The 27,310-nt window shown below is 39.1% G+C and overlaps 1 protein-coding gene across 1 annotated transcript in view; it reads left to right on the top strand.

Moving 5' to 3' along the window:
* LOC114031694 (putative Polycomb group protein ASXL3) overlaps positions 1–25,053 on the top strand; it is a 205,001-nt gene extending 179,948 nt beyond the window's left edge. Inside the window, exons 8-11 of the mRNA XM_027846847.1 lie at positions 3,092–3,188; positions 4,505–4,610; positions 14,222–16,166; positions 21,370–25,053. Coding sequence (XP_027702648.1) covers positions 3,092–3,188; positions 4,505–4,610; positions 14,222–16,166; positions 21,370–25,053 — 5,832 coding nt within the window. The remainder of the gene's footprint in view (positions 1–3,091; positions 3,189–4,504; positions 4,611–14,221; positions 16,167–21,369) is intronic.
* The last annotated feature ends 2,257 nt before the right edge of the window (positions 25,054–27,310 follow it).

The following is a 27,310-nucleotide window of genomic DNA, read 5'->3' as shown; positions in this document are numbered from 1 at the left end:
ATGGGTGGCCTATTTGAGGAACAGGAAGGAGGCCAATGTCATTGGATTGCAGAGTATGTGGGGGTGAGTAAGGTATAAGAAACCAGAAAGGTAGAAGGGCAGGGCCATGTTATAAAGGGCTTCAAAAGCCAAATGGGGTTTTATATTTGATCCCAGAGGTAATAGGGAGCCACTGTTGTTTATTGAATGGGGGTGGGGTGTTGATTTGCTCAGGCCTTTACTTTAGAATGATTGGTTTGACATTTGAGTGAAAACCTGAGGCAGAGTGACCAACCAGTAGGCTATTGCAACAGGCCAAATGTGAGATGTTGAGGCCTGCACCATAGTGGTAGCAATGATGGAAGACAGATGGGGGCACATATAAGGAAATTACAAGACTTGGCAACTGATTGGATATGAGGATGAGAGAGAGTGGGGAGTCAAGGATGATGCCTAATTTGTGAGCCCTGGTGAATGGGAAGATGTTGATAACCTTCACATAATAAGGAAGGTAGGAAGAGGGGAGAGTTTGTGGGAAAATGAGTTCGTTTTTCAGCCTCTTCAGTTTAAGATGTCGATGAAACATATAGTTTGAAATGCCTTGTAGATAGTTGGAGATAAGAGACTGGAGGAGAGGAAGAAAGGATAGAAATGGACAAATAATCTAAAATCCCCTGCATAGAGATGATAGTTGAATCCACTAGAGCTGATGAGATCACTAAGTATAATAGTATAAATGGAAAAGAGAAGAGAAGAGAATCCAGACATGATTTGTAGGTATGACCTGGATGAAGAAGGAAAATGAGAAAGAATAATCAGAAATGTAATTGGAGAACCAGGGTAGAATATCACTAAAATCAGAGAAGAGAGGGATTGACAGTGTTAAAGACCTCAGAGAGATCAAAAAGAGTAAGAATTTAGAAAAGGTCATTAGATTTAGCAGTTAAGAGATCATTGGTAACTTTGAAGAGAATGGGTTTCAGTTGAATTATGAGGTCTGCAGAGAAATTAAGAAGGGAGTGAGAGGAAAGGAAATGGAAGTAACAATTTTAAATCACTTTTTCAATGAGTTTAGCCACAAAAGAGAGGAAGGATATGGGACAACAGCTAGTGCAGATGGATTGATCAAGTGAGGATTATGGACATGTTTGTAGGCAGTAGGCAAGCAGTTGGGTAGATAGGTGGCACAGTTAATAGAATGCCAGGCATGGAGTCAGGAAGACTCATCTTCCTTTCAAATCTGGCCTGAGACACTAGTTGTGTGATGCTGGACAAGCGACTTCACCCTGTTTACCTCAGTTTCCTCATCTGTAAAATGAGTTGGAGAAAGAAATGGTAAACTGCTCCAGTACCTTTGCCAAGAAAACCCCAAATGGGGTCACGGAGTCGGACATGAAGGAAGAATGACTGAACGGCAGGGATGCAGTCAATACAGAGAGAGACTAACGTGAATGAGTGGGGATGATATAGAAGGTGATGTGCTAGAGAAGATAGAATTGAGTTTGTGCATGTAGAGAAAGGTTTGTCTTGGCAAGGAGAAGGATTACCTCTTCACATGAAATAGGAGTGAAGGGGAAGATAGTGGAGGAAGGTATCTCAGTGATATGAGGAAGGGAGAAGGACCTCTCATTGAATGGGCCCATTTTTTTTTCAGTGAAGTAGAGGCAAGGTTTTCAATCAGTGGATCCATTAGAAGTTTGAAGAAAGATGAAAAGATTTTGAAAAACCTGTATGGTGAGTAAGATTGTAAGTCAGGGAGAGATGTAAAAATATTGCCTTGCTGCATTGAGGGACCAGATGAGGTCATGTAAAACAAATTTGTATTTGTCTTAAATTAGCATGTTTTAGTGATTTCTCTCCAGCCTTGTTCAGTAGTGCCTGTGTAGAAAAGATGGCAGTTGATGGTGAGAATAATGCAAGACCAAAGCTTGGCAAGGCAAGGTCTTCAGTAAGATAAGGAGCAAGAGACTGAAGAGCTGAGGAAAGTGTATAGCTGAACTGGTTCACCAGGGGTCAAGATGACAAAAGGAGTGGAGTAGAGTGTAGCCTGTGCAATCGTGATGACCTGGGAAAGAACTGAGAGGTGTAAGGGTTAGTGATCACAGTGAGGACAAAGAATAAGATTTGGGGTTGCAGGGCAGAGGAAGAGTTGGAATGACAGCAAATTGTGATCAGATAAAGGATTTTCACAGTTCATGAACATGGGAATGGCCCTTTCTGACTGATTGCAAAGATCAAAGAAGAATATGATCATCTCTGTATGTAGGTGAGGTAGGGTGGAGGAATAGTTCACGTGACATGAGTAAATTGAGAGACTGGGAGATTAAATTTTTTGAGGGAGTCTGGGAAGAGTATCAATACAAGAAAGTCCCCTGGTATGAGAGCAGGAATTGGGGAAGAGAAAAAGACTGGGAGCCAGGTACCCTTTAAGAAAGGAAAGGGAATGTCCTACAGGTCAGTAAACAACAGCTACCAGAATCTTAATTGGGTGATAAAAATGGTTTGTATGAACCTAAAAGGTTACTGAGTGATGGTGATAAAATGGGAGAATTTAGAAATGGTAATGGGGAGCAAGGAGCAACTCCCCCACATTAACCATTGAGTCAGGGGTTACAAGTGAAAGTGCTGTTAGTGCTGGAAAGTTTAGACAGGGAAGCTGTGTCATTAGGAGGGAACCAGGTCACAGTGAGTGAAAGAAAGTGGAAGGAGTGGGAAGAGAAAAGGTTTAATAAGTTTGTTAATACGTTGCCTACAGAGAAGCATTCCAGAGTAGGGAGACAGATCTAAGGCAGGCAGACCTATGAACAGGCTGGATGGAGGTCTAGATGTTCCCTAGCAGGGTAGTTATAAAGGAGAGTAGGAGATTTTACATACATACATACATACATATACGCACATGTCTTAAGAAGATAAAAATGACATGGCTTAATCCTACCATTTTGATTCTAGAAATCCATTTATTTTGTTACTTTCCTTTTTTTCCTTTATCTTCCTTCTTTTGTACTCTAAGCCTCACATTTTTCTTAATTGGAATTTTCAGTTTATTTCTATGTAATCTTAGTTGAACATCTTTCTGATTATTGCGTCTTATTTTTATTGGGTTATTTTCTAGATGGGAAGTGATGGAGTTTTACGCCTCAGTAGTTCTGCCCTAAATAATGAATTCTTTGCATATGCAGCACAAGGATGGAAACAGCGATTAGCAGAAGGTAAATTTCCATTTTTTCTTATTCTGTGACATATCAAGTCTTAAAATCCTACTCTACTGAGTCATCATGGCAGAAAGATCACTCGCTACTTGCCTAGTTTTCTAGAACAACTAGGAAGAGAAGCTTTGGCATGTCCTACTTAAATGGAAAAACAATGATACTGGATTAAAAAACAATGATACTGGATTTTGTGCCTGTCACTGAAGACCACCATCTACCTAAATTCTTAATCACTAATTGCCAGGTAATTAATTTGAAAGGGAAGAAAGTTAGGAGGCAGCTCACAAAGGTGGTCTGCTAAGAGTTCGCGAAGACACAAATGCTATCTCTGTCACTTACTACCTATGTGATCTTTGACCAGTCTCATTCTTTGGACCTCTGTTTCCTCATCTGTAGAATGAGGGGTTTGAACTAGATGATCTATAAATTCTCTTGCATCTCTAAATCTGTGATCCTATCATTCTAAGCCAGTTTTTTAAGGGGTTGCAACCTATTCAGTGAAGAGAGTATCCATACTAACAACATTATAGTTCTTCGAAGCATTGAAGTATCTGACACAGCTGAATCTCCAAAATGCTCTGGATTCTGGATTCTTTCTCAGATTTCTCAATTTGTCAGAATTCTTCTGAATAATACTTTAATTTAGTACAAGTCAAATCCTGTTTCAACAAATTCTAAGGGGCTTTCCTAATGCTTTCAGTGTAAGGAAGATCATTGGCTCTGAAGTTTTAGAGGACCTTGGTTCACATCTACCTCAGATTTATTGACCTTTGTGAACGTGGGCACATTGTTTAACTTCCAATGACCTAATTGTCTCCATTTACAAAATTAAGAAGTTGAACTGCTTGCTTCCAGCTCTAGATCTATGATTCTGTCAGCCTGTTAGCCTGTTGTGTGTGTGTGTGTGTGTGTATGTATATATATATATGTGTGTGTGTGTGTATATATGTATATATGTGTGTGTGTGTGTTTGTGTGTATATGTGTGTGTGTGTGTGTATATGTATATATGTAGAAGATTGTGTGAAGTGGGCCATAATCTAATCCTTGACCCTTGCTTAGTGCCAAGGATAGAAAGATCTGGGTTATTGAAGTTTCTGTCTGCCTCCATCCCCTTATCCGCTGCCTCAAGGTAGGCATCTTAACTTGTCAGGTCCTAGACTATAGAAGCTTCCATCTTACTCCTTTATTGTATTGAAAGAACAGTGGATTTGAATCTTCAGTCTGCTGCTTACTGTATGTATGTCTTGTATGTCCTCGGACAAGGAGGAAGAGGTAGGATCACCTTTATTCAAAGTGTTAGCATTTGTCTTCTAGGAGAGTTTACCCCAGAAATGCAGTTACGGATAAGGCAAGAAATTGAGAAGGAAAAGAAAACAGAACCTTGGAAAGAGAAATTCTTTGAACGATTTTATGGAGAAAAGTAAGTATTAAAGAATTTTTTTTCATTTCTTTTAAAGAGAAATATAAATATAATTCTTTGCTTTAAATAGCACACTCATACTGTAGCACTCAATAAACCTTTGATAAAAGGCAGGCACTCCCTTATGTAAGGAATTGTGGGTAAAATTATAGTGGCATGTCAGCACTCCCATTAAAAAACTCATTTTCAAGAATGTACAGCTTGTCCATAAAAATTCACTCTGGGATGAAAATAGCACATGGGATTTTACTGTAGAAGTCAAATTTGATTTTTCTTAGTTAATTTTTTAAAAAATCCATTTCTTCATTTTTGAAGTGTTTCTGTTAATAAATATATTAGAAATAATGGTTTAGGTATATTTGTATTATCATAAATCAGTTACAGTCTCATTTTTTCAGAAGTGCTAAATGTAAACATGCTTTTAGCGCTTATTTAGGTAAAAACTAAGTTAATGTATGTTTATGGAAATGTGTTGCAAAGGTGATATTACTGTTTTTGACTATTCTCACTTGCTTACATAAATTTCTTTTTTTTTTTTTTTTTTGAAATTTGTTTCTTGTGTTTACCTCTTATAGTTTTAGGTTTTGGAGGTTTTTATTTTGGGGTGGAGGGTGGTTGTGTTTAGACTTACTAAAGCTATTTCCATACCACACTTCTATGTGCTGATGATTATGAAATAAATTAAAATGTTGGGTCAGAGTGTCTGTAAATCAAACATTTTACAAAGTTGATGCCAACAGAGCGTCTTGAATAGTTCAGTCTGTGTGAAAGGTGGATTTAGCCACTGAGTTTTGACTGGATTTAGGTTTCCTTCCATGTAAGAGTATGTGCACTGACTTTTAATTACTAGACTTAAACCTGAATTCAATTGCTTATTTTGTGTTAAAAAAAAATGCTGAATCGTTTTCAGGTACCAGGCTTGGCTGTTTTCCCTTGTAGCTCATGCTTCTCCTGTGAATGGAGGAATCCTGGGCTCAATGAGTTGATTTAGTAAACTGCCTATTTAAGGAGGGTGGTAGCCATTAGTGGCATGCACCAGGTAGCAAGACTGATGAATAGGAAGGCCTGCTTTTGAGAGCAACCAAAGGAGTACTGTCAAAGGCACTTGGATGCCCAGTCATAGTTAGTTATAAGTAATTTTAATTTTTTTCTTTTCCCTTTATTTTTTTTTTAGTGGGGAGGATGGTGGGGGAATTGAAAAAGTATCAAGTTCAGGGTTATACCAGGTGCCTACTCTAAAACAGCGTTGAGGACTGTGGTTCAAGCCCTAGGGAAAATGTTGGATGCCACAGTAATTCACCACTTAATTTTTGTTTAGTGCATTCTTACTGGCAATAGCATCTTAATGACTGAGTTAACCATCTAGAGTCTGGCAGTCATGTTGTCCCAAAAGAGTTTAAATCAGCAGGCTTAAGTTCTTCAGTTAGAGTTCTGCTCAGTATGTGGCAATGAACAGCAGTTTTTCCTTTGTAACTTTTTACCTTTTTTTTTGGTGAAGTGCATAGGGAAAGGATAAAAGAGGATATTTCTTCTTTACTGATCTACTTTGTCCTTTCCTGGCTATCTTCTAACTTTGCAAATATTTTGTGTCCTTGAACAATTTTTGACAAATCTCTTGACTAATACAACAGTAAGGCTTATTTAGCCATATGCTTTGAATTCTTCCCTCTCAATATCTTCCCTTACTGGCATGTGTGTGCAAGTATGATGCATATGTATGTTTATGTATATATGTTTTTATGTTTTGCCATCAAGTTGAAAAGTCTTTATTACCCCTTTGAGTATTTCTTGATTATTTTGGCAGACAGACTGGCATCCATTAAAGGTTTGCCATGTTCAGTTCTCTGCCTTGAGTTTGGTATTTTTGTTATGATCCCTCATGGGCTTATTTGACCTATAAGCAGGCCAACTTTTCATTGTCATACTAGTGACTTGAAAGTAAGACACTCAGGTCTGTTATCTTATAACTATTGAATGTATTGTTCCTGAGGCAATTAGGTGATGCAGTGGATAGAACGCTAGGCCTGCAGTCAGGAAGACCTGAGTTCAAACATGGCTTCAGCAGCTACTAGCCACGTGACCCTGGCAAATCTTTAACCGATTTATGTCTCAGTTTCCACATGTGTAAGGGATAAGGAGAGTAAGTTGGGGATAAGTTGTAAGAACTAAATGAGATAATATTTATTAAGTTTTTAACACATATGTCTGGTGCATAGTAGGTGCTTAATAAATCCTTCCTTCTTCCCTCTTACCTGCCTTGTGTCTGCTTGCCTGCCCTGTTCATAAAATCTATTTGTATAAGCTTGATTTGATTTTTCTTTCCTTCCCATTCTGTCATATTTATACATGAGAATGTATATTGTAAATCTGTGTGTGACACTGAAGCATTTAATACAGCCCTCAGCAGGTTAATATCATCGACTACCTTAATTGACATGAGATGGTCACAACATTCCAGGCTATATATCCTGCCCAAACTAACTTACTAGGTTTAGGTAAAGCTTGGAGTTGGAATGCACCTAGAAGCTACATAGTTCCACTTCTTATCTAACACAGGAATTTCCTCTGTGACATCCCTGATAATTTGAATACTTTCAGTAAGAGAAAACTCATTGCCCCACATGCAAACTTATTACAGTTTTGTAAATACAGTTAGAAGAAATTCTTTCCTTTCAATTGAAATAAAACTTGCTCCTCTGAAAAATCTACCTTTTGGTTCTAGTTAATGCTTTATGGACCCACAGAAACATTTGACGTTTTTCTGCACATTGTGTCCCCTGATGATTCATTGCTTCTCTAGGCTAGACACCCCCAGAGTTTCCTTTAGACATTCCTTGTATGAAAATGAATTACAGAGGTAAAATCACATAATCTCAGAGCAGGAAGAAATCTCAAAGCCCATTTTGTCCAATTCTTATCTAAACAAGAATCCCTTTTACAAACAGACCTGACCAGTGGTCTTCATTTGAAGACTTCAAGTAACAGAGAACCCAACTGTACTGCCTTCACAGTCAACTCATTCCATTTTTTGAGGGGCTTTGTTAGGAAATCTTTGCTTAGAGCAAATCTAAAACTCTGTCTACAACTTCTGCCCCTGGCTCCCAGGTCTGACATGTAAAGGCAAACAGAGCAAGTTTATTCCCACCTCCACATAAAATCCTTTCATATACTCTGGGATGTATCCCCAAAGTCTTCTCTCCTTTAGGCAAAACATCTCTAATTCCTTCAAATGATCGTTCTGTGGCACAATCTTTAAGACCTTTTTCATTCTGACCAACTTCCTTCCCTATCCCTTCTGCTCATCACAGAATCCCAGAATTTCAGTGTTCTTCCAAAAAATTAGAGCCCAGAATTATCTCGGTACTCTACGTGGTCTGAAGTGAACTAAAGTGTATTGATAGTATCACATTCCTAATAATTCTGGTTCCTCCATTTCTCTTAAATTGCCACATCACACTCTTGAAATGTTCTTTCAAATCACTAAAACTTCATAATTTTTATCAGATTGTGTAGTCACCCCTATCTTGTACATGTAAAGTTGATCTTTTGAACATAAGAATAAAACTTGGTTAAGGTAAATTTATCTCATGTTTAGATGTGACCCACTGTTCTAACCTCTTGAAATCTCTTTGAAGCTGAATTCTTTTGTAGAGTATGTCAACATCCTTCCTAACTTGGTGTCATTTTTTTTTTAAGTTTTGCTAGGAATGCCATCTAAGCCTTTTTTCAAATAATGGATAAAATTGTTAACCAGCACGTGATGAATCATAAAGTCTTGAGGCATTCCACTAAAGACCAACTTCCACATTGACAGTGAGCTACAGTTAGGGTCTGGCCATCCACTTCACTATACAGAATCAGAAAATCCCAAAGATGGAAGGGACCTTAGAGGCTATTTAATTCAAAACATAACTGAACAAGAATTTTTTCTTTCGAATCTATCCAAAAGGGAATCTTGCTTTACTTGAAGACTTCCCTTGAATGAGAACCCACTGTCTCCTCATTCCTCTTTTGCCATTTGGAGTACATTTTTTTTTTGGTAGTAATCTTGTCACAGATCATTTTTAGGTCCCTAAGTTAATCCATAAAAGCCCACTATTGATATTATTAATATAATACTATATATTTGCAATGAAAAATTAAAAGAGAGTACTGCTATTATCTAGCAAATTGTTCTCCATCTTACCCACATATATAGTGTGAAAGTCTTTGTCAAATGCTTAGCTAAAATCTAGATAAAATATTCCTATAGCATTCCCCTCTTCTTTTAGTCTAGTAATTAAATAAAAAAATTAGTTTAATCTAACATGACCTATTCTTGATGAAGCCAAGATGGTTCTTTGTGATTCCTACTTTATTTTTCAGATGTTTAGTAATCATCTCTTTAAGAACACATTTTTGAATTTTACAGGAATTTACTCAAATTTACAGAAATTAAAAGTCAAGTTCACTAGAATGTAGTTTGAAGACTCTATTCTCTTCCTTTTTTTTTTTTAATCAGGACAACTATATTTGCCCACTTCCATTCACCAATATCACTCTTACTGTTGAAGGTATCATCATATTCCCAATCACACAGGCTGACAATCTCACTGTCTCTCCCCCGTACCTCCGTGTAAAATCTGTTGCCAAGTCCTGTTTTCTACCTTCATAACATGTCTCTGTCTTCCTATTCAACATTTTACTTTGAGCTTCATAACAGCTGTTTGCCCCCTTCTTTCCTCTGACACTGCCATTACCCTCCTCGTGAAGGTTTTTATCACCTTTCGCTTGTACTTATGCAGTAACCTTTTGATTGGTCTCTGCCTAAAGTCTCTCCTCACTTGTCTTCCTAAAGTGCAAATCTGACCAAATCATCACCCTATGTAACATAGAATATGGCTCCCTTTAATGTCCAGGATCAAATATAAAATCCTCTGGCTTTTAAAGCCCATCATAACCTGACCCCTTCCTATCTTTCCTTTTTCTTATATTTTATCCCCATATTCTCTGTGATCCAGTGACACACTGGTGTCCTTCCTGTTCCTATTGCAATAGCCTGCTGCTTGGTTTCACTGCCTCTAGTCTCTTCTTACTATAGTCCATCTTCCGCTCAGATATCAAATTGATCTTCCTACAGCACAGATCTAACCATGTCACACCACCCCCCATTCAATAAACTCCAATGGTTCCCTATCACCTTTAGGATCAAATATAAAATCCTCAGTTTGACATTCAAAGCCCTTCATCACTTAGCTGCTTTCTACTTTTCCAATCTTCTTATACCTTATTTACTGCCATGTACTGTATGATTCATGGACACTGGCCTCCTGGCTGTTCCTCAAATAAGACACTCCATTTGTTTCTAGAACAAGACACTCCATCATGTTCCTCAAACAAGACACTTTATCTCTCAATTCCTAGCATTTTCACAGGCTATCCCCCATTCCCTAAATTCTCTTTAACCTTATCTCCATGTCCTGCCCTACTTGGCTTCCTTCAAGTCTCAGTTGAAATCTCACCTTCTACAAAAAGCTTTTTATGATCCCCCTTAATTCTAGTGCCTTCCCTCTGTTGATTAAATCCAGTTTATCCTGTATATGTCTTATTTGTACATAGTTGTTTTCTTGTAATCTCCCTTATTAGGAGTTGCTTGAAATCAGAGACTGGGTTTTTTGTTTGTTTTGTTTTGTTGCCTTTCTTTATTATCTCTTTCTTTATTGCCTTTGTTACATTTTTTTTAGTATCTCCAATACTTAGCACACTGCCTGGCATGGAATAGGCTCTGATGAATGCTTGTTGCCTGACTGACTGCCTTTCCTCCTGATCTTGCGAAGGTCCCTTAGTAATCATGTTCTTTCACCTGGGATGTAAATCGTCCTGGCCTGGTTATTTGGTTTTTCTTTTTAAAAAATTATTTTCCTTTATTCTGAACTAAAAGCAAACAAAATGAGTAACCTTATATATAGCAAAGGAGAGAAAAGAAAATGCACTTGAAACTCCAAGTCTCTACCACATACAGCTTGCTCTTCCCTTTAAGTACATAACAAATCCAACATAGAATTTTCAAAGCTGTCCTGCTTATCTTGATTCCTTATGGATTTCCTTCTGTTCATTATTTAAAATGCTTCAATGACTCTCTTTCCTTTTTCTTTTCTTTTTTTTTACCACCCTGTTCTTAACCCTATCCCTTTTTGCCTACTTTTCCCCACCAGCTGAAGAAAAGAAAAACAAAACCTTCATAACAACTATTTATAGTCAAGCAAAACAAATTCCCACATTGGCCTTGTCCAGAACTCTATGTATTATTCTGCATCTTGAGTCCATCACTTCTTGTTTAGGAGGTAGATAGCATAATTCCTTACTGGTCTTCTGAAATTGTGGTTCATGGTGGCATTCTTCAGTTTTCAGAGTTGTGTGTTTTTACAATACTGCTGTTGTTTAAACTGCTCTCCTGGTTCTTCTTACTTGGTTATATTAGTTCATACAAGTTTTCCTAGGTTTCTCTGAAATCACCCATTTCTTACAGTACAATAATAATTTGTTTTGTTCACATACCGTAATTTGTTTAGCCATTGCTCACTTCTCAGGCAATTCCCTCGGTTTCCAGTTCTTTGTCACTACAAAGAAGACCTGCTACAAATATTTTTGTATATGTGGGTCTTTTTATTCTTTCTTTGATCTCTTTGGACTGTATGACCTATTTAATTTTAACTCATGAAGGTTAAATAGATGCTTTTTACTATCTCCTTATTAATCTTGAGTCTTGACTCTCTAAAAACCATTTTCATTCTATTCTTTACAATCCAAATATTATCCTCTTTGACAGAGAAAAGAGTAGGCAAATAATTAGTCAAGCAGTCAGTCAACAAGCTTTTATTAAATACCTGCTATGTTGCAGGCACTGTGCTAATCACTGGAAATACAAAGAAAGACCAAAAATTGACCCTGTTCCCAAAGAACTCAGCAACAACACCTCTACTTTGTCCATTATCATTGTTTCTTCCACCTGTAAGGGTCATCCTATCCTTTCTTTTATTGTTCTTTTGTCATCAATGAAGCCTTTTAAAAAAAAAAATCTGTGTTTTCATTGTCTTAGCATCTTAGCTCATTCACAGGGGGTTGGGGTTGGGGAAGAGGGAGATCCTTAGCAAAAGCTTTTCTGATTGAAGCCCTGCCTCCCCATTCTACTTTTTGCCTCTGAACTTCCTATCTATGTCCTCTTTCTATTTGGGTGATTTGTGGTTCCTCAGTGATACTCTACGTCTTTTTTTTGGTGCTATTAGTCTTCATACAGCTGTTCCCAACTATGTCCACCTGCTTTGAGCATGTCTTAATATTTAGTGCTGTTGGCCTGTCCTATTACTTCTCTTCCCTCCCTTTCCGAGGTGTATTCTAGGCATAAGACCCCTTCCCTACAATTATCACTTCCAATTCACTTCACTTGTTAGACATAAGTGGTGTGTAGAAATTTGAAGTCTTGGATTTTATTGCTTATTGCTGCTTTGAGTCTGGTCTCCTGAGACCTTTTGGGCATCTCAAATGCTATTCTTTTTTCCTCTGTGAGCTTAATGGTTTCAAATCTTCTTACCAGCCTAGTTTCCCTCCAGTTTGACAGTATCCCTTTTAAAATATAGTACCCTGAACTTAACAGACTACTTCAGATGTGGTCTAACCAATGCAGAATATAGTGGGACAATTGCCCCCCTTCATATACTATCTTTGATCTAAGATTTCATTATTATGGCAGTCCAATCTCTCTGTTGACTCAGATTGTGTGTGTAGTTCCCTGAATCCTTTTCACCTATCCCTCCTTTCTTAGTCCCAAGGAATGGTGATGTTGATAAGGATTGTTCCTGGATTCTCTTTCTACATAATTATTCTGCTCTCAATTTATCCTCTAGTCCAGACCTGCACAACCTGGACCACTAATGGCCCACGGGCATGCCAGAGGATTTCCGGTGGCCATCAAAAAATATAGAGGATGTTTTCCCTCTACATTTTTTGCAGGCCACCTAGAATAGAGTCAGTTATTTTTCAACTGCTAGGAAACATATAAGCCACTTTATAATATTATTTAAATCCATCTTTAGGTAGAGGTGAGGAAGCAAAGATTGATTTTTCAAGATCTTATCTTGGACTTTGCCTTTAATAGCCCCAGCCTTGATAATTTAAGTGAGTAGATAAATGATCAAAGGTTCAATCTGTTTGATTTCATGAATACTTTTTAGGTAAAAGATAGAAGTGTTTGTTCATCCAGTTTTTTTCATTCCTGGATGTTATTCCTGTGACCTTTCTTTGGGGTGTCCTCTGCTCGGTTTCTTTGCCTGTTCTTATTCGTTGCACAATAATTTAATTTCAATTAGCAGCAAATATTTCTCCAACATCTAGTACTACTAGAGTTATGCCATATATTCATCTAAAAAGTGTCTTGAGTATAATGCAGTCCTCGACGGAAGTATTTTCAGTTATGATAATACTTAAAATAAAGATAGTCCCTATTCGAAACATAGACTGCTGTTTATTGTACCAGACTTTTGGCATTATAAACATAACAAAGCTAAGTCAGAGCCTAGTAGGTTACCTTTAAAAAAAAAATAGGGAACTTGTTTAGTCAGTTTGCCTTTACACTTTCACAGCTCATTCTTTTTTTCTTCTAAATTATAATACAGGATCAGGTTTTGAATCTTAACATCTACTGGGACATTGCAGAATTCTCTCTTGTCAGATTCACTTTGTATCTTAGAATACAGCCAAAGTAGTAGGTTATGTTTCTGTTGCCTTTTTCTCTTTCTTTTTGGTGGCTTGTGATTTTCTGTTAGTTATACACCCATTCTCACATGTATTTATTTTTTCTGGCACATTGAGACAGGTGCTTATAAAAATATTAGTCCAGTTAGTGTAAAGTACTGATTTTACTCACCTTAATTTTGTTACCCATTGTATAATGCTGTCACAGTGAAAAAGAAAACTTGACCTAGTAATGATTACGAAAAAGGACATGGCTAATTTTAATTTACATTAATGAATCTTTGCTGGAGGTATTGTGATCACTTTCTGACAGTGAATAGAAAACAAGATTCAGAATGGAAGACTTGGGATCAGTGCTTGCCTCTGGCACATACTGACTGTGTGACCCTGGGCAAGACACTTACCTTCAGTGCCCCAGGCAATTCCTGGAGACAAAGTTGCATAGCACATGTGGATATGAATTGATAGAGAGAATTTCTCTATCAGAAGTTCCTTCCTTCTACAAGTGAATTCATAGGTTGGGTCAGGGGAAAAGGAGGTGAGGGAGAGAGAGAGAGATTTATTTGGGGGTGTGCCTACCCTGTTAAAAGAACCGTGGATGGATACAGTGATGAATAAGTCAGAATCCTTGCCTTCAGAAAGCTTGCATTCTTTGGGTATTTATATTCTTAAACCAGAAAAGTAGTTTAATTTTAGTCACAGTTTTAAAACCAGTGGGAAAATCGAGGTACTATAAACTATAAACTAGCTCAAACAAATTAAGTATTTACTTACCATATATAGATTCAAATTTGTCAAATAGAGCATCTGAGAAACAACCAAGTGATGTCATTAATTCTCTATAATTGAATAGTAACTTAATGTCTATAATTTCTACTCAGGCTGGGTATGTCAAGAGAAGAATCAATGAAGCTCACTTCAGTTGAAAACAGTGATGGTGATGACAACACTCCTTTGTGTGGGTCTTCATGTTTGCCTGGTCCGTCTACACCATCATCCTTTGAAGAGCAATTACCAAAAAGCACAAAAATCCTACCTTCTCCAGAAACTGATTTCTGTGCTTCCATGGAACAGGTCCCAATTAAGAATATCATGGCAGAATCTGAATCAGAGGATATCTTGATCCCTGAAGAATCTGTGATTCAGGAAGAAGTTGCAGAAGAGGTAGAAACCACTATCTGTGAATGCCAGGATGAAAATCATAAGACAGAACCAGAGTTTTCCCAGGAATCTGGGAGCCCCCCAAATCCAAGTGAGGAGGCAGTGATAGTGCCTGCTGAAGAAAATGTAGAAGCCTGTGTCATGATGAACGATGTTATAGATATACTGCCTCATGTTGAAATTAAGGTGGAAGAGAAATTGGAATCCCCTCAGGAAGAAATGGCTGTTGTTATTGATCAGCTAGATGACTGTGAATCCCCAGCCCCTTCTGCTTCCTCTGTGAATTCTGTCAGTGATACAGCAGATAAGGAGCCAGAGTCCACAAAAGAGTCCAGTATCCCAGAAACACAGAGTATTCCTCCTGCTGCAGAAGGACTGTTTTCAGCTGAAGGCATTGCTGTAGATATGGAGCTACAGAGTGAGCCTGATGAACAGCTTTCTGAAAATGCTTGTGTCTCTGAAACATCCTTCTCTTCAGAGAGCCCAGAGGGAGCATCCACTGGTCTGACATCCCCAGGCGGGGAAACGCAGTCCATTTCAGAAGAGCCCTGTACTCCAGCATCCCTTGAAACAACCTTTTGTTCTGAGGTGTCCAGCACTGAAAACACTGACACAGATAGTAATAGAAAGCCTGCTGATGAAAATCTTCATGCATCTTTGATGTCAGAAATATCTCCAATGTCCACTTCTCCTGGAACATCAGAAACATCCCTCATGTCCAATTTACCTTTGACATCAGAAGCCTCCCCAATATCTAACTTGCCTTTAACATCAGAAACATCACCAATGTCTGATTTGCCTTTGACATCAGAAACCTCTTCAGTGTCTTCAGTACTGCTGACAGAGACATCCATTGTAACCAGTTTACCCATCCCTTCAGAAACATCTCCAATTTCCAGTTCTTCCACGAGTGAGAGGCTTATTCATCAGCCAAGAAACTCATCTTCCATGTCTGAAGAGCCACTTTCCCCTCTTAAAGATGAAAATTCTATGCTTTCTCAACCTCCAGGAGAGAGCCTTATGGCTCACCAGACGGTGCATCCTAGTACCCCTGAAACTATCGAACTGGATCCACCACCTGTTGCCCCTGAAGCTTTGACAGCTGAAGATACTCACAGTAAATACCTGAATCAGCAGCTGTGTCAATCTCCTGCAGAAACAGAGCAGTCTGGTGTTGCATCTGTTCCAGAACTCTCTCCTCCAGAAGTGACGAAAGTTAAAAATCATAATGTCCAGCAAAGAATTGAAAAGAAAGGTACAGCCACACCATCCGAGGGATCTGTTTCATCTGAAGGCGCCGTGGGTAAGAACAATGAGCTTCCTCCAGCTAAGTCACATGACAAACAGTATACCTCATTAGATAAGGCTTCGTTTTCTGAAGGATCTCGAAGTAAAACACACAAGCAGGGGAGCACACAGACTCGACTGGAGAGTTCCCATTCCTCTAAGTCCTCAGAACCTGCCAAGTCACCTGAAGGGATAAGAAATGAAAATAGGGAACCAGAGATCTCAAAGAGGAAAACTATAGAACAGCACAGTTTTGGAATCTGTAAGGAGAAGAGAGCTAGAATAGAAGATGATCAGACAGCCCGTAGTACTTCAGCCACCAGCCCGATTGAAAAAGAGCAGCCTCCACGAGAGGAGCCCAGGGTACCACCTCTCAAGGTACGGTATTGGAACATTTAGAGTCATGTAAAGGGACAGAAAGTGGGGCATTGTTCCACTCTCTTTATCCATTCAGGCAGCTCTTTCCGAATCTGAAGTGAGTTTATCCACTTTATAGATGATCTCGAGCAACTTAAGAATGGCTTAGCACCATCATATAATCAGGTCTGAGGCTGTTTTCAGTAAGGGTGAAACAGAAAGTAATTGGGGCCATGTTGGGGAAAGATAGAGGGAGAGACCAAGATGGGGCGGGGAGGGAGGGACACACACACTGTCTTTCTTTGTCTGAATGTCTGTACTGGGTGTTGATGAGATGGAATGAAGGCCAGCTACAAAATGGACTTAGTTTGGTGTGGGAATCAAGAAAACCAATTAGAATATATTTCATGAACACTGACTCCATCTTGTGCTGGCACATGTATTCTTTTCTTTCTTGTTGTTTTTCTGCAAATCATCCATGGTAAACTAGATGGTATAAGCCACACTTATTGTTTCATAAATGCAGGTGGATGCAATTAATTGGCATCTCTCAATTTTACGGGAAAAAAAGACAACAAAACCTATTCATCCCCCTCTCAACTTGGAAAACCCCTAATGTTTCCTCCAATTAGAAATCAGATTGCCTAATTTTATACCCTGGATAATTGTTTCCTTATAATTAATTGATTTTATTTGATTGTTTTTAATACATAAAAATCTGTCTCACTCTGTATTCAAGGTCTTTGGACTGACTGGAGAGTTTATCAACCCATTTATTATGCCTATTTTATTAAAAGAATCATATAGCTCAGATTGTTTCCTCAGTTATTAACCATCATACTGAGTAGATGGTAGCCATTGACTACATTTCACAAACAAAAATTATTTTCCTTTTATTGTATGTGCCTCCTCTCTTCTTTATAAACTTAGTAATTGAATGATTCCTTACTGTCCAGAAATCTTTGTTTTGTGGTTTCCCCCCTCAGTGAATGTTGATTGTAAGATTTTATTCAAAAAGGCATGAGAGGCAAGTTTTATTATTGCTGATTCACAACTGCCTAGTTGTGTGATTTGGGGCAAGGCTTCATTGTCCTGCTTTTTTCTTCTGTAAGCAAAGTAGAGCAGTGGACCTTGAGTCAGGAAGTCCTGAATTCAAATTTGGCTTCAAGCACTTGTGTCTGACCCTGGGCAAATCACTTCTGTTTGCCTCACTTTCTTCACCTGCAAAATGAGGGAAATAGCACCTAACTCTCAAAGTTGTTGTGAAGATAAAATGAGATAAAATTTGTAAAGAACTTTTGCAAACCTATATAAGCACTATATAAATGCTAGCAATAGTAGTATTAGTTGTTGTAGTAGTACTCAGTCAATTTTTAATGCGTGGATCATGTGGCAAAGAACTTTGACAAGCCTGAGTAATGAGAGTTAGTATAGATACATAACGAACTACCCCCAGGTTTTCATTTTTCTGCCATAAACCAAGTTTATGGCATCATATATTCTTGTAGGTTTCAGCACTCAAATAGTAAAGTTTTAATGAAAATGAGTCCTGCATAAGCAAACTAAGAGAAGCATTGCCTGAATGGACTTGACAATCCAGAAGGCAACGTGGGTGGTGAAAAGACTTAAAAATGTCACTAGAAATCATTGAGACACGGGAAAATAGGAGTGTGGGTTTGGGGAAGTAGGGATCTAACATTGATAATAGACTTCATTTATATAAAGTTTATATTGTAGAAGAACTAGCTTATTTAGTGTTGCCTTAGAGAATAGAGCTAGGGTAAATGAGTAGGCAGGCCCAAAAGGTAGATTCTAATTTGAATAGTTATAGCTAGGCTGCCTTGTTCATTAGTGAGCTCCCCTCATTGGAAGTACATAAGCCAGAGACTGGATGATCACTCACTCATTAAATATTTATTAAGTTTCTACTTCATGCACTGCATTCTGCCAGAGTGATAGACCATTTGCCAGAGATGTTATCCAGAAGGTTCTCATGTTGACTAAAAGTTGGATTAGGTGGCCTCTAAGATCCCTTTCAGCTCTGTGGTTCTATGAACATACATTAATATAAAGGATGAATCTTGGAGAAAATGCTTTTAATTTAATCAAAATTCTGTATGCTATATTTTGCTCTTATTTATTCAGTGCTTTTTCATCTAAGACCATCTATGGAGTCTACTAAATGAGAAATTTCACTGAATGTTTGAATGAACAAATGCTTTCCCCAAAGTCAGTAGGGGACTGGTTATGTTAGGAATAGAACTTGTTTGCATGTTTTGGTTTTTAGACACTTTAGTTTATACTCTGTTGCAAAAATATTAATTTTGTTGTCTTTGTAGTATGATGAAATCTGAGCACGTGTAAAAGTACAAACCACATGTTGATAATGCATGAAATGAACACTCTTCGTTGTGATGATCTGTTCATATTCCTGTGGCTACATTCATGCTTTCTGCAGAAAGCACATGAAATCAATTTCTGGTTGGTTTTTCAGGTCTCAACTAGTTGGTCCCTCTATTTGGTAAAACAGCTCCTCATCAATTGTACTCTATTCCAGTAACGTGGAGAACATTTAAAAATTTGCGCTTTTGATTTCTGAAGCTTTAAACATATAAAAATGTGAAGGATGCATTGCATGTAGTAATAAGCCTTATTATAAGGTTTATTAAATATAAAAAAAAAGATTACTTTTCATGTTAGTTTTTTTTTTCCTTCATGACTGTGTACTCTAAAGTGTGGCAACAAGTCCACATATGTGCAAGACCTGCAAATAAAACAATCTATGTTGAGCTTTTTTTTGTGTGTGTGCCAGATAACAAATATTTATTATGCACTTACTGCGTGCTCTGGCATTGTGCAGAGCACTAAGAATGCAAATATAAGTAGAAAACAGGCAGCCCCTGCCCTCAAGGAGCTTACATAGGGAAGAAAACACATATAAGGTACCTGGAAAAGGGTAGCAGGGAAGAGACAAAGGTACCTGGTACAGGGCATGGTAGTGGAAATCTGGAGCACAGGAATGAGAGACATGGCTGGCCTGGGTGCTCACTTAAATGGAAGTTCTAGGAGGAATCATCCATTCAGAAGGAGAGGAAACGGGCAATTATTATAATTTGACTTCCAACTTTTTTATGTTTATTGAGTTTTATTTTCCAGTTATTTTTCTGGTTAGATAAGTTAAGGGAAGAGTTTCAAAGGGCCTGCTCTATCTAGTCACAGAACTGCTGGGTATGAGAGGGGTGCCTCTTGAGTAAGGGGAGTAAAGTAGATTGATATGAATGATAGTTTTCCCCATTAAGTTAGGATGTTACCTATAGCAAGATGAACAGGGAAAACTAGTGGAGGATGTGTTGTCCTCAATAACGGCTTTCTTGCTTTCCCATGAGAAAATCTCACAGCCAAGCTCCCCTTATATTGGGGAAGCATAAGGCATTCCCCACAACTGCAGTTCCATAGAAGCCTCAGCTATTAGTAGAGTGGAATGAACACACTGGATTTGGAGTCAGAGGACCTAAGTTACAATTTCTTTACCACCTTGGTAATTTAACCTCTCTGGATCTCAGTTTTCTCATCTGTATCATGTGGAGGTTGAACTGGAGGGGTCTCTGAGGTCCCTTCCTGCTCTGAAGCTATAATCCTTTGATTCTGTGGTTTACTCTTTTGAATAACAAAACCATTGCATCAAAATTTGCTAGGCATCTACAGAATATGGTAACATGATTTTAATAGAAAATTTCAGATTAAATAGAGTTCAGATTAAAATAGAAAATTTTAAATGTTATCCAGAAGAAAGTTATCAGTGGCTTTTTTATTGTCACTAGAATATGATAGGAGTTTCTGTGGGAAAACATTTTAGATATTAGATTTAACTCATGTCAAATCTTGATCAAAGAATGAAATTAAAGTGGTTTAAGTCTTAGAATAATATGAGAATAAGTCTTAGAATAATGAGAGAAGATGGACAACAGTGTGCGGACATTTTTTTTTAGTAAGAGGGTGCCTTGTTACCTTCAGAGAAAGCTAGATGACCCACATTCTTTATTAGCTATAAAGCATGATCCCTGTAATTTCAGTTTATACCTTTTTTTTTCTTCATACCTATAATTTCAGTGGTATAGGGAACACTCAGTGAAGAAATCTGACCACGGTAAAGGTCAGCAGATGTTCTGTTTTTGTGGTTTTAGGTAGCTCTTGGGGGCACTGAGTATTGAAGTGACTCGCCTCCCATTAAACAGCAATTATATATCCATGGAAGGACTTGAACCCAGGGCTTCCTGACTCCAGAATTTGCCTCTCTATCCACTATGATTAAATAGATTTATAATTATTGTTGTTGATGTTAATAACACTCACAAGACCTAATAGTGCCTTAAGGTCTTTCCATCTATTCTCTCAACTGAGCCGTATGGCCAATCTATGAGGTAGAAACCACTTGACCCTTTTTCCAATAAGAAATCTAGCCTACAGGCTGGATTTGAACTTAGGTCTTCCTAACTCCAAGAATGACACTCTGTCTTGTCCCTGTACCCTGAATATGATAGCACTTTGCATGTACTTTCCTTTTCTTAATCCTCACAGAAGCCTTGTGAGGTTAAGTAAGGCACCATCCAATCCCTGTTGTACGTTAAGAGAAGGTTGAAAGGCTCATCCCACAATAAATATCATTGGTGACAGAACTCGGGCTGAAAACTTGTCTCCTGACTCTTGGTCAGTGTATTGTCTTTTTGTTTGTTTATTTGTTTTAAGTAAACCACAGTAAGAATAGGCAAACTTCAAAGAGAGTTGGTTCTTAATACCTAGAAAGCAAGGTTACTTATGAACTAAATACCCCTGAGGAGCTTAAGTCAACCACAAACACATTTTTAAAAATGGTTTGTTTTTCTAGTTGTTTTCTTGTGTTAACAAGAGTACTTACTTCTTTTTTTTTTCCCAAGTGAGTGCAGTTTTTGGTTTTTAAACAGATTAAAAGCGGATAGAGAATGCTTGATGAATAGTGGCAGATGACTATATCATTTTCATACTTGTGCTGAGGTGAATCAGCCTGTCTTTATGCCCTAAAGCCCTAACCATCACAAGGATTTAGTTATATCTTATTCCTCTTAAAAATAAAAGTGATGTGAGTGCAGCATGTCCTTCACTATGCAATAGCTAAGTAAGTGTATTCGTTGTGGTGGAAAAATAATATTTCTATTCCTCCCCTCCCCTTTTTTTCTTTTTTCTTCAGATCCAGTTATCAAAAATTGGGCCTCCTTTTATTATCAAGAGCCAGCCAGTCTCCAAGCCAGAGTCTAGAGCATCCCCTAGCACCTCAGTTAGTGGAGGGAGAAACACAGGTGCCAGGACCCTTGCAGATATCAAGGCGAGAGCCCAACAGGCCCGGGCTCAGAGAGAGGCTGCCGCTGCAGCTGCAATGGCGGCCGCAGCCAGCATAGTCTCAGGAGCTATGGGGAGTCCAGGTGAAGGTGGGAAGACCAGGACCCTAGCACACATCAAAGAACAAACAAAAGCCAAGCTCTTTGCAAAGCATCAAGCTCGGGCACACTTACTGCAGACAAATAAAGAGGCCAGGCTGCCACAGCTCAGCTCAAAGGATGGCTCTCCTCCTCTGGAATTGTCAGCTGCTCCTGATGCAAAAATGGAAGGTTCAACGGGTGTCATTATTGTGAATCCAAACTGCAGGTCTCCGAGCAACAAGTCCGCTCCCCTCCGGGAGACTGCCACTTTACTGCAGCAGTCACTTAATCCTGCCAAGCTACCAGAAACTGCTACTGACATATCTCTGCACAGTTCTGATGAAAATATACCTATGTCACATTTGTCTGAGAAAGTTATTTCATCTACCTCTTCTGAAAATAGTGGTATGCCCCTTCTTTTTAATAAAAGTTCTGTCCCTGTGTCTGTTTGCAGCACTGCCATGTCGGGAACAATTAAAGAACTTCCCTTTGCAAGTTCTGTTGACAAATCCTCTCTTTTAATGTCTGTTGACAGTACAAATACTGCAGGCTCTGCTTGTAATTTAAGTATGCTAAAAACCATCCAGGGAGCTGATACTACATGCGTAGCCATTGTACCAAAATGTATTGATAGTGCTTCTGTTCCGACCTCCACAGAGGGTTCAGTCTTACCAAACTCTGTTGATGATAAAAGGTTGCCAATAGCAAGCAACAGTGCTAATAATAATTTAGTCTCTGGTCAATATACCACTGTGCCATCTCCCTCCATTGGAAATAATTTGCCAAATCATACCCCTCCCAGCTCTGTCCTGGTTCCCCCAGTGGGAGCCAATGGCAGATTTCCTTCTGATAAGATAGCCATGCCTGGGTGCGATGAGCAGGCCGGCATGTCTACGAGCACCACTGTGAGAGCAGCTGTGAGCTGCAGTGATCGGGTTGCGGTCACAGACTCCTCAGCTAAATGCCCGTCTATTGCTATGTTTACTGGAAACATGTTAACAATAAGCTCTTATGACAGCCCTACCAAGGTAGGTACTGAAAGCTTGGAAAAAAGTACAGGTGTCAGAAGTAGAACGGATCACTCTGGCAAACCTCAGCACCCACCTGGAGGCCATCCACCAGCAGCAGTGAACAGATCGATTCCCTGCAAAGTCATTGTTGATCACAGTGCCACACTGAGCTCCAGCTTATCACTTACCATTTCCATTGAAAGTGCAGAAACAGCCTTACAGAATGTGGCATGCCCTCAAGTGTCTGTTATCAACAGACCTGAACCAGTGACAGGTGAGAACATGGAACATGGTTTGGGCTTCATTGCTACTCCTACAGCAAAGCAGGATGGCAAATCATTGAATTCCACCTGCACCCATCTCCGAGAATTACCTCTTGCTTCTCCTGATAAAGTAGATGAGGTGACTACACCTAGTCATGGATTTGCTGAACAGTTACAAGGCCCCACTTCTTTCAAAAGTGAAGCAGACACTACCTGTAGCAATCAGTATAATACGGGTAACCTGATTTGCTGGAACAGTGACGATGTGATGAGTACAGAACCTTCTGCAGCCAGCCATTCAACTGCTACAAATAAACATAAGGAGTACCTGGAGCAGAATTGCCCAAAGACGATCAAAACAGAACATTCCAGCTATACCCATGTCTCAGAGTTACACCCTAGGAATCTTATGGCAAAAATCGCTCTTCCTGTGAAGTCAGAAGGCCCTGAAATTGACAAGTGCTTTAGAATGGACACTGAAGATTTCTCCGTACCAGAAATGCCTACCCAGTCTGAGGTAGCCACCCCAAGTACACAGCAAACCCCAAACTCTAAGGCATCTATCTCCAGTTCCGTGGAAGAGACTCTGTCATTGGCCGCAGAATCAATAAAGAGAGTCCCAGGTGGAGGAAACTCAGGCTGTCGTCTGTCATCTGTAGAGGCCAATAATCCCCTCGTGACACAGTTATTACAAGGCAACCTGCCTTTAGAAAAAGCACTGCCACAGCCCCGGTTGGGAGCCAAACTAGAAATTCACCGGCTTCCCCTGCCTCTGCAGACTCCCTCGGTGTGCAAAACAGCATCTGAGAGGAATATTGTCGAAACTCCTGCTAGCTCTCCAAATCCAGATGGTAAAGGCTACTTGGCAGGGACTCTAGTGCCACTGCAGATTAGAAAGCGAGAAAACCACCCAAAAAAGAGAATGGCCAGAACTATGGGGGAACATGCTCAAGTGAAATGTGAGCCAGGAAAGCTGCTGATGGACACGGATGTTAAAGTGGCACCGTGTGTCATCAACTCCAACATGAGTCAGCTGGGGCACAGCCAGCCTTTTAAGCAAGAGTGGATGAGCAAACACACAGCCCAGAGCAGAATTGCTCACAGCCCTGAGATGAAGCAGCAGAAGAGGCTGCTTCCCTCTTGTAGCTTCCAGCAGAACTTGTTCCACGTTGACAAGAATGGCAGCTTTCACCCAGACGCCAGTACCTCACACCGACAGCAGTTTTACCAAATGCCTATGACTGCACGGGGCCCCATTCCTTCAGCTGCTCTGTTACAGGCCTCTTCCAAGGCCACAGCTGGCTGCCATGCATTTGCCTTCAACAGGCATCTGGACCAGAAGGGCTTGGGAGAGGTTGGAATTCCAGCAACCTCTCACCAGTTAAGGTTGGCCAGTGTGTTATCACCCAGTATTCCCATTAAGGAAGGTGATGACATGGGCAGTACTGTACATGCCATCCAGAATAAATCGTTGGTGCATCCCCCACCACCACCACCCCCACCCCTTCCTCCGCCCCCTCCGCCCCCACCACCCCCACCTCCCATACCGCCTTCCCTTCCTAATGCAGAAGTCCCACCTGATCAAAAACAACCACCAGTTACTATGGAAACCACTAAAAGACTCAGTTGGCCACAGCCAGCCAGCATATGTAGCAATATAAAATCTGAACCTCTTTCCTTTGAGGAAGGTCTGAGCAGCTGTGAACTGAGTATGAAGCAAGTGTCTTATGACCAGAATGAAGTGAAAGAACAGTTAAAAGCCTTTGGGCTAAAAAATGCAGATTTCTCTTCCTATATACTTTCTGAGCCACAAAAGCCTTTTACCCAAATAGCTGCTCAGAAAATACAGGTGCAGCCCCAGCAGCCACAGCCACCACAGCAGCTCTGTGGAAATTACCCAGCTATACACTTTGGTAGCACAAGCTTCAAAAGGGCAGCCTCTGCAATTGAAAAGTCCATTGGAATTTTGGGAAGTGTTTCTAGCACTACTACAGGCCTCTCTACCCAGAATGCTCAGATTCCAGTTCAAAACTTTGCTGACAACAGCAATGCAGATGAGCTAGAGTTGAAATGTTCCTGCAGGCTGAAAGCCATGATTGTGTGCAAGGGCTGTGGGGCCTTCTGCCATGACGACTGCATAGGCCCTTCCAAACTCTGTGTAGCTTGCCTGGTTGTCCGATAGGAGCCAAGTCCAGGGTGCAGTATCCCATTTCCCTGTGGAGAAGCCAAACAACAGAAACAGAAATAATGTAATTGCAGTGCTTTCTATCATTCTAATTTATTTTGTTTTAGGGGATATTATATTCTTCACAGTTGGATTCCTTTCCTCCCTTTCCCACCCCCTTTGCCTTATCATATCTGTTAAAAAGGATGCATCACATCAGAAATGTCTCAGTGGCATGTTGTCTGTGGTTTTTAGTTTAGTTTTGTTTTCAGTAAGCTTGGTTGTCATGATAAAAGAGGGTATTAAGAAGTGTTATTCCCAGCTTTGGAAATAATCTGCCAATGTGGACACATTGTACTGTATTTGTTTTCCTAGGTAGTTGATCTGAAATGCCCTGAGATAAATAATTAGGACATGTTAATTTGATTTCTTTCAATAGAAAATTAAGTCAGGAGAGAGAGTTATTTTAAATAGTTTAGAATTTTACCCTACATTAACAATTGCAAGAGTTAGCTGTCCTACTGATTCCTTACCTGAACCTACCTTTACCATGGATTATGCCCAGTCATATTAACTGGGGAAGGGATCAGACTTAAAAGGTGTGCCTAGGGAGTTATTTGCTTGCTGAGCCTCACACAAGATATTAATAGAGGTAAGAGTTTAATGGAAACAACCATTCTTATTGATTTCCCCATTTAGCCCTCCCAAACATTGTTAACATAGTAGAATAACTTGGCCTGTTAAAAGATTTGCACAGGTTTATCCATCTGGGGAAAATAGTATCCATCCTCAATCCTTAAGTGGGTCTCATAGAGCCAATAATGTGACCTTGGCCCCACCGATTTATTTTAAGTCCAAGGTAACCAACTCTTGGCCCCAATAAATACTATATTCTGTTCTTCATAGTTTCATGCATGACCCTTGAAGCAAAATGGAAAAAAAAATCCCTCCGATTAAAATATTTCACATATAGGTAAATAAATGGGTAAAAATGGCAAATACTTTCCATTTTATTCAGTATAATATGTTCTTTAGCTATTAGAATTTGAAGGGAAAGGTGATAGTGGCCCTTCATCAATGACACTTCTGAATTCTGGCTTCTCCACTTAGGCCAGGCACTATCTTTCAAGGTGACATTGATGATGAAAGTGAATGTCAGATTAGAGGGCTAATTTAGAAGAAAACACTTTTAAAAAATGTTTCTCATGTTTTCCTATCTATATAAATATATTTCGCCCTCAATTTATAATCCTTATTTTAAAAATTACTTCTAGATAATGCATGCTTAAATTTTTTTTTCTTAATTTAATTCCAGACATTGTTAGTGTCGGGGGAGTAGGAGTGCTTTTTTGAAAAAGGGATACTGTATCTTTGAAAAATGACCATCAGTATTTAACTAGTACAATATGCATGTTGAGGACCGTGTAGGAGCTACTTTCCAAAAGCTTTCGCTGCCATCACATCTGAAAACAGTTGTAATTTGGGGGCTCTAGTCACGAAAGCACGTATAAAAAAGCACATGCAGATTGCAGGAAGAAAAACTTAACATACCCTTTTTACTCCAAATTAGCAAAAAAATTTGGAGTGCAGTGAACTCATCCACTGATGTGGCTGTGACCACTAAAATAAACACAAAAACATAGGAGAAATGGTAATTTATATCTAGGTAGAACCACCTGGCTATTTACATGTGGGATTATCTTAATAATGAAAATGCTATGCCATTCCCTTAGAGTTTGTCATAAGAGTGGACTAAAACGAGCAACTTAAGATTTTAAAATGTTTTTCCCTCATATTTATTGTTATGATGTTGCCAAATTCCTTTTGTTATGTGATACAAGTCAGTTTTGATTAACAAAAATTACTAATATGAAAAGATACTTTGTCTCTACAAATGCCTCCTTTTGTGAAGTAATTCAGCTTTTCAATACTTTTGCTATTATCTTTCCCATAAAACTGATCATTGAAGAAGTTAGGAGTGCACTTAATCCATTCCAAAGGAATCAGGATAGACTTCAGAAGATACTTAAGCTCCTCTTGTGTGCCAAGCTTCAATTTAGTGGTGTCTTTTGTTTTGTATCACATCATATTGTATTTAATTTTTACAAATACAGAGCAAAAAACTTCATTCCCCAGGTGAGCAGAATGACAATATGCTAGTGTATCTTAGTGTGAACACTCCCTAGGAAACAGGAGTGCATGTCTCCTAGTTCCAAACTCTTTGGCTACTATGTGGGTATGAGGCTCTGTTTATACCAGCAGATTGAAAAATTTT

The sequence above is a fragment of the Vombatus ursinus genome, unplaced genomic scaffold, assembly GCF_900497805.2.
Source record: "Vombatus ursinus unplaced genomic scaffold, bare-nosed wombat genome assembly UNPS02015255.1, whole genome shotgun sequence".
NCBI classification, from domain to species: Eukaryota; Metazoa; Chordata; class Mammalia; order Diprotodontia; family Vombatidae; genus Vombatus; species Vombatus ursinus.
Note: the sequence above shows the minus strand (reverse complement) of the source record. Positions and strands in the feature narration are given on the sequence as shown.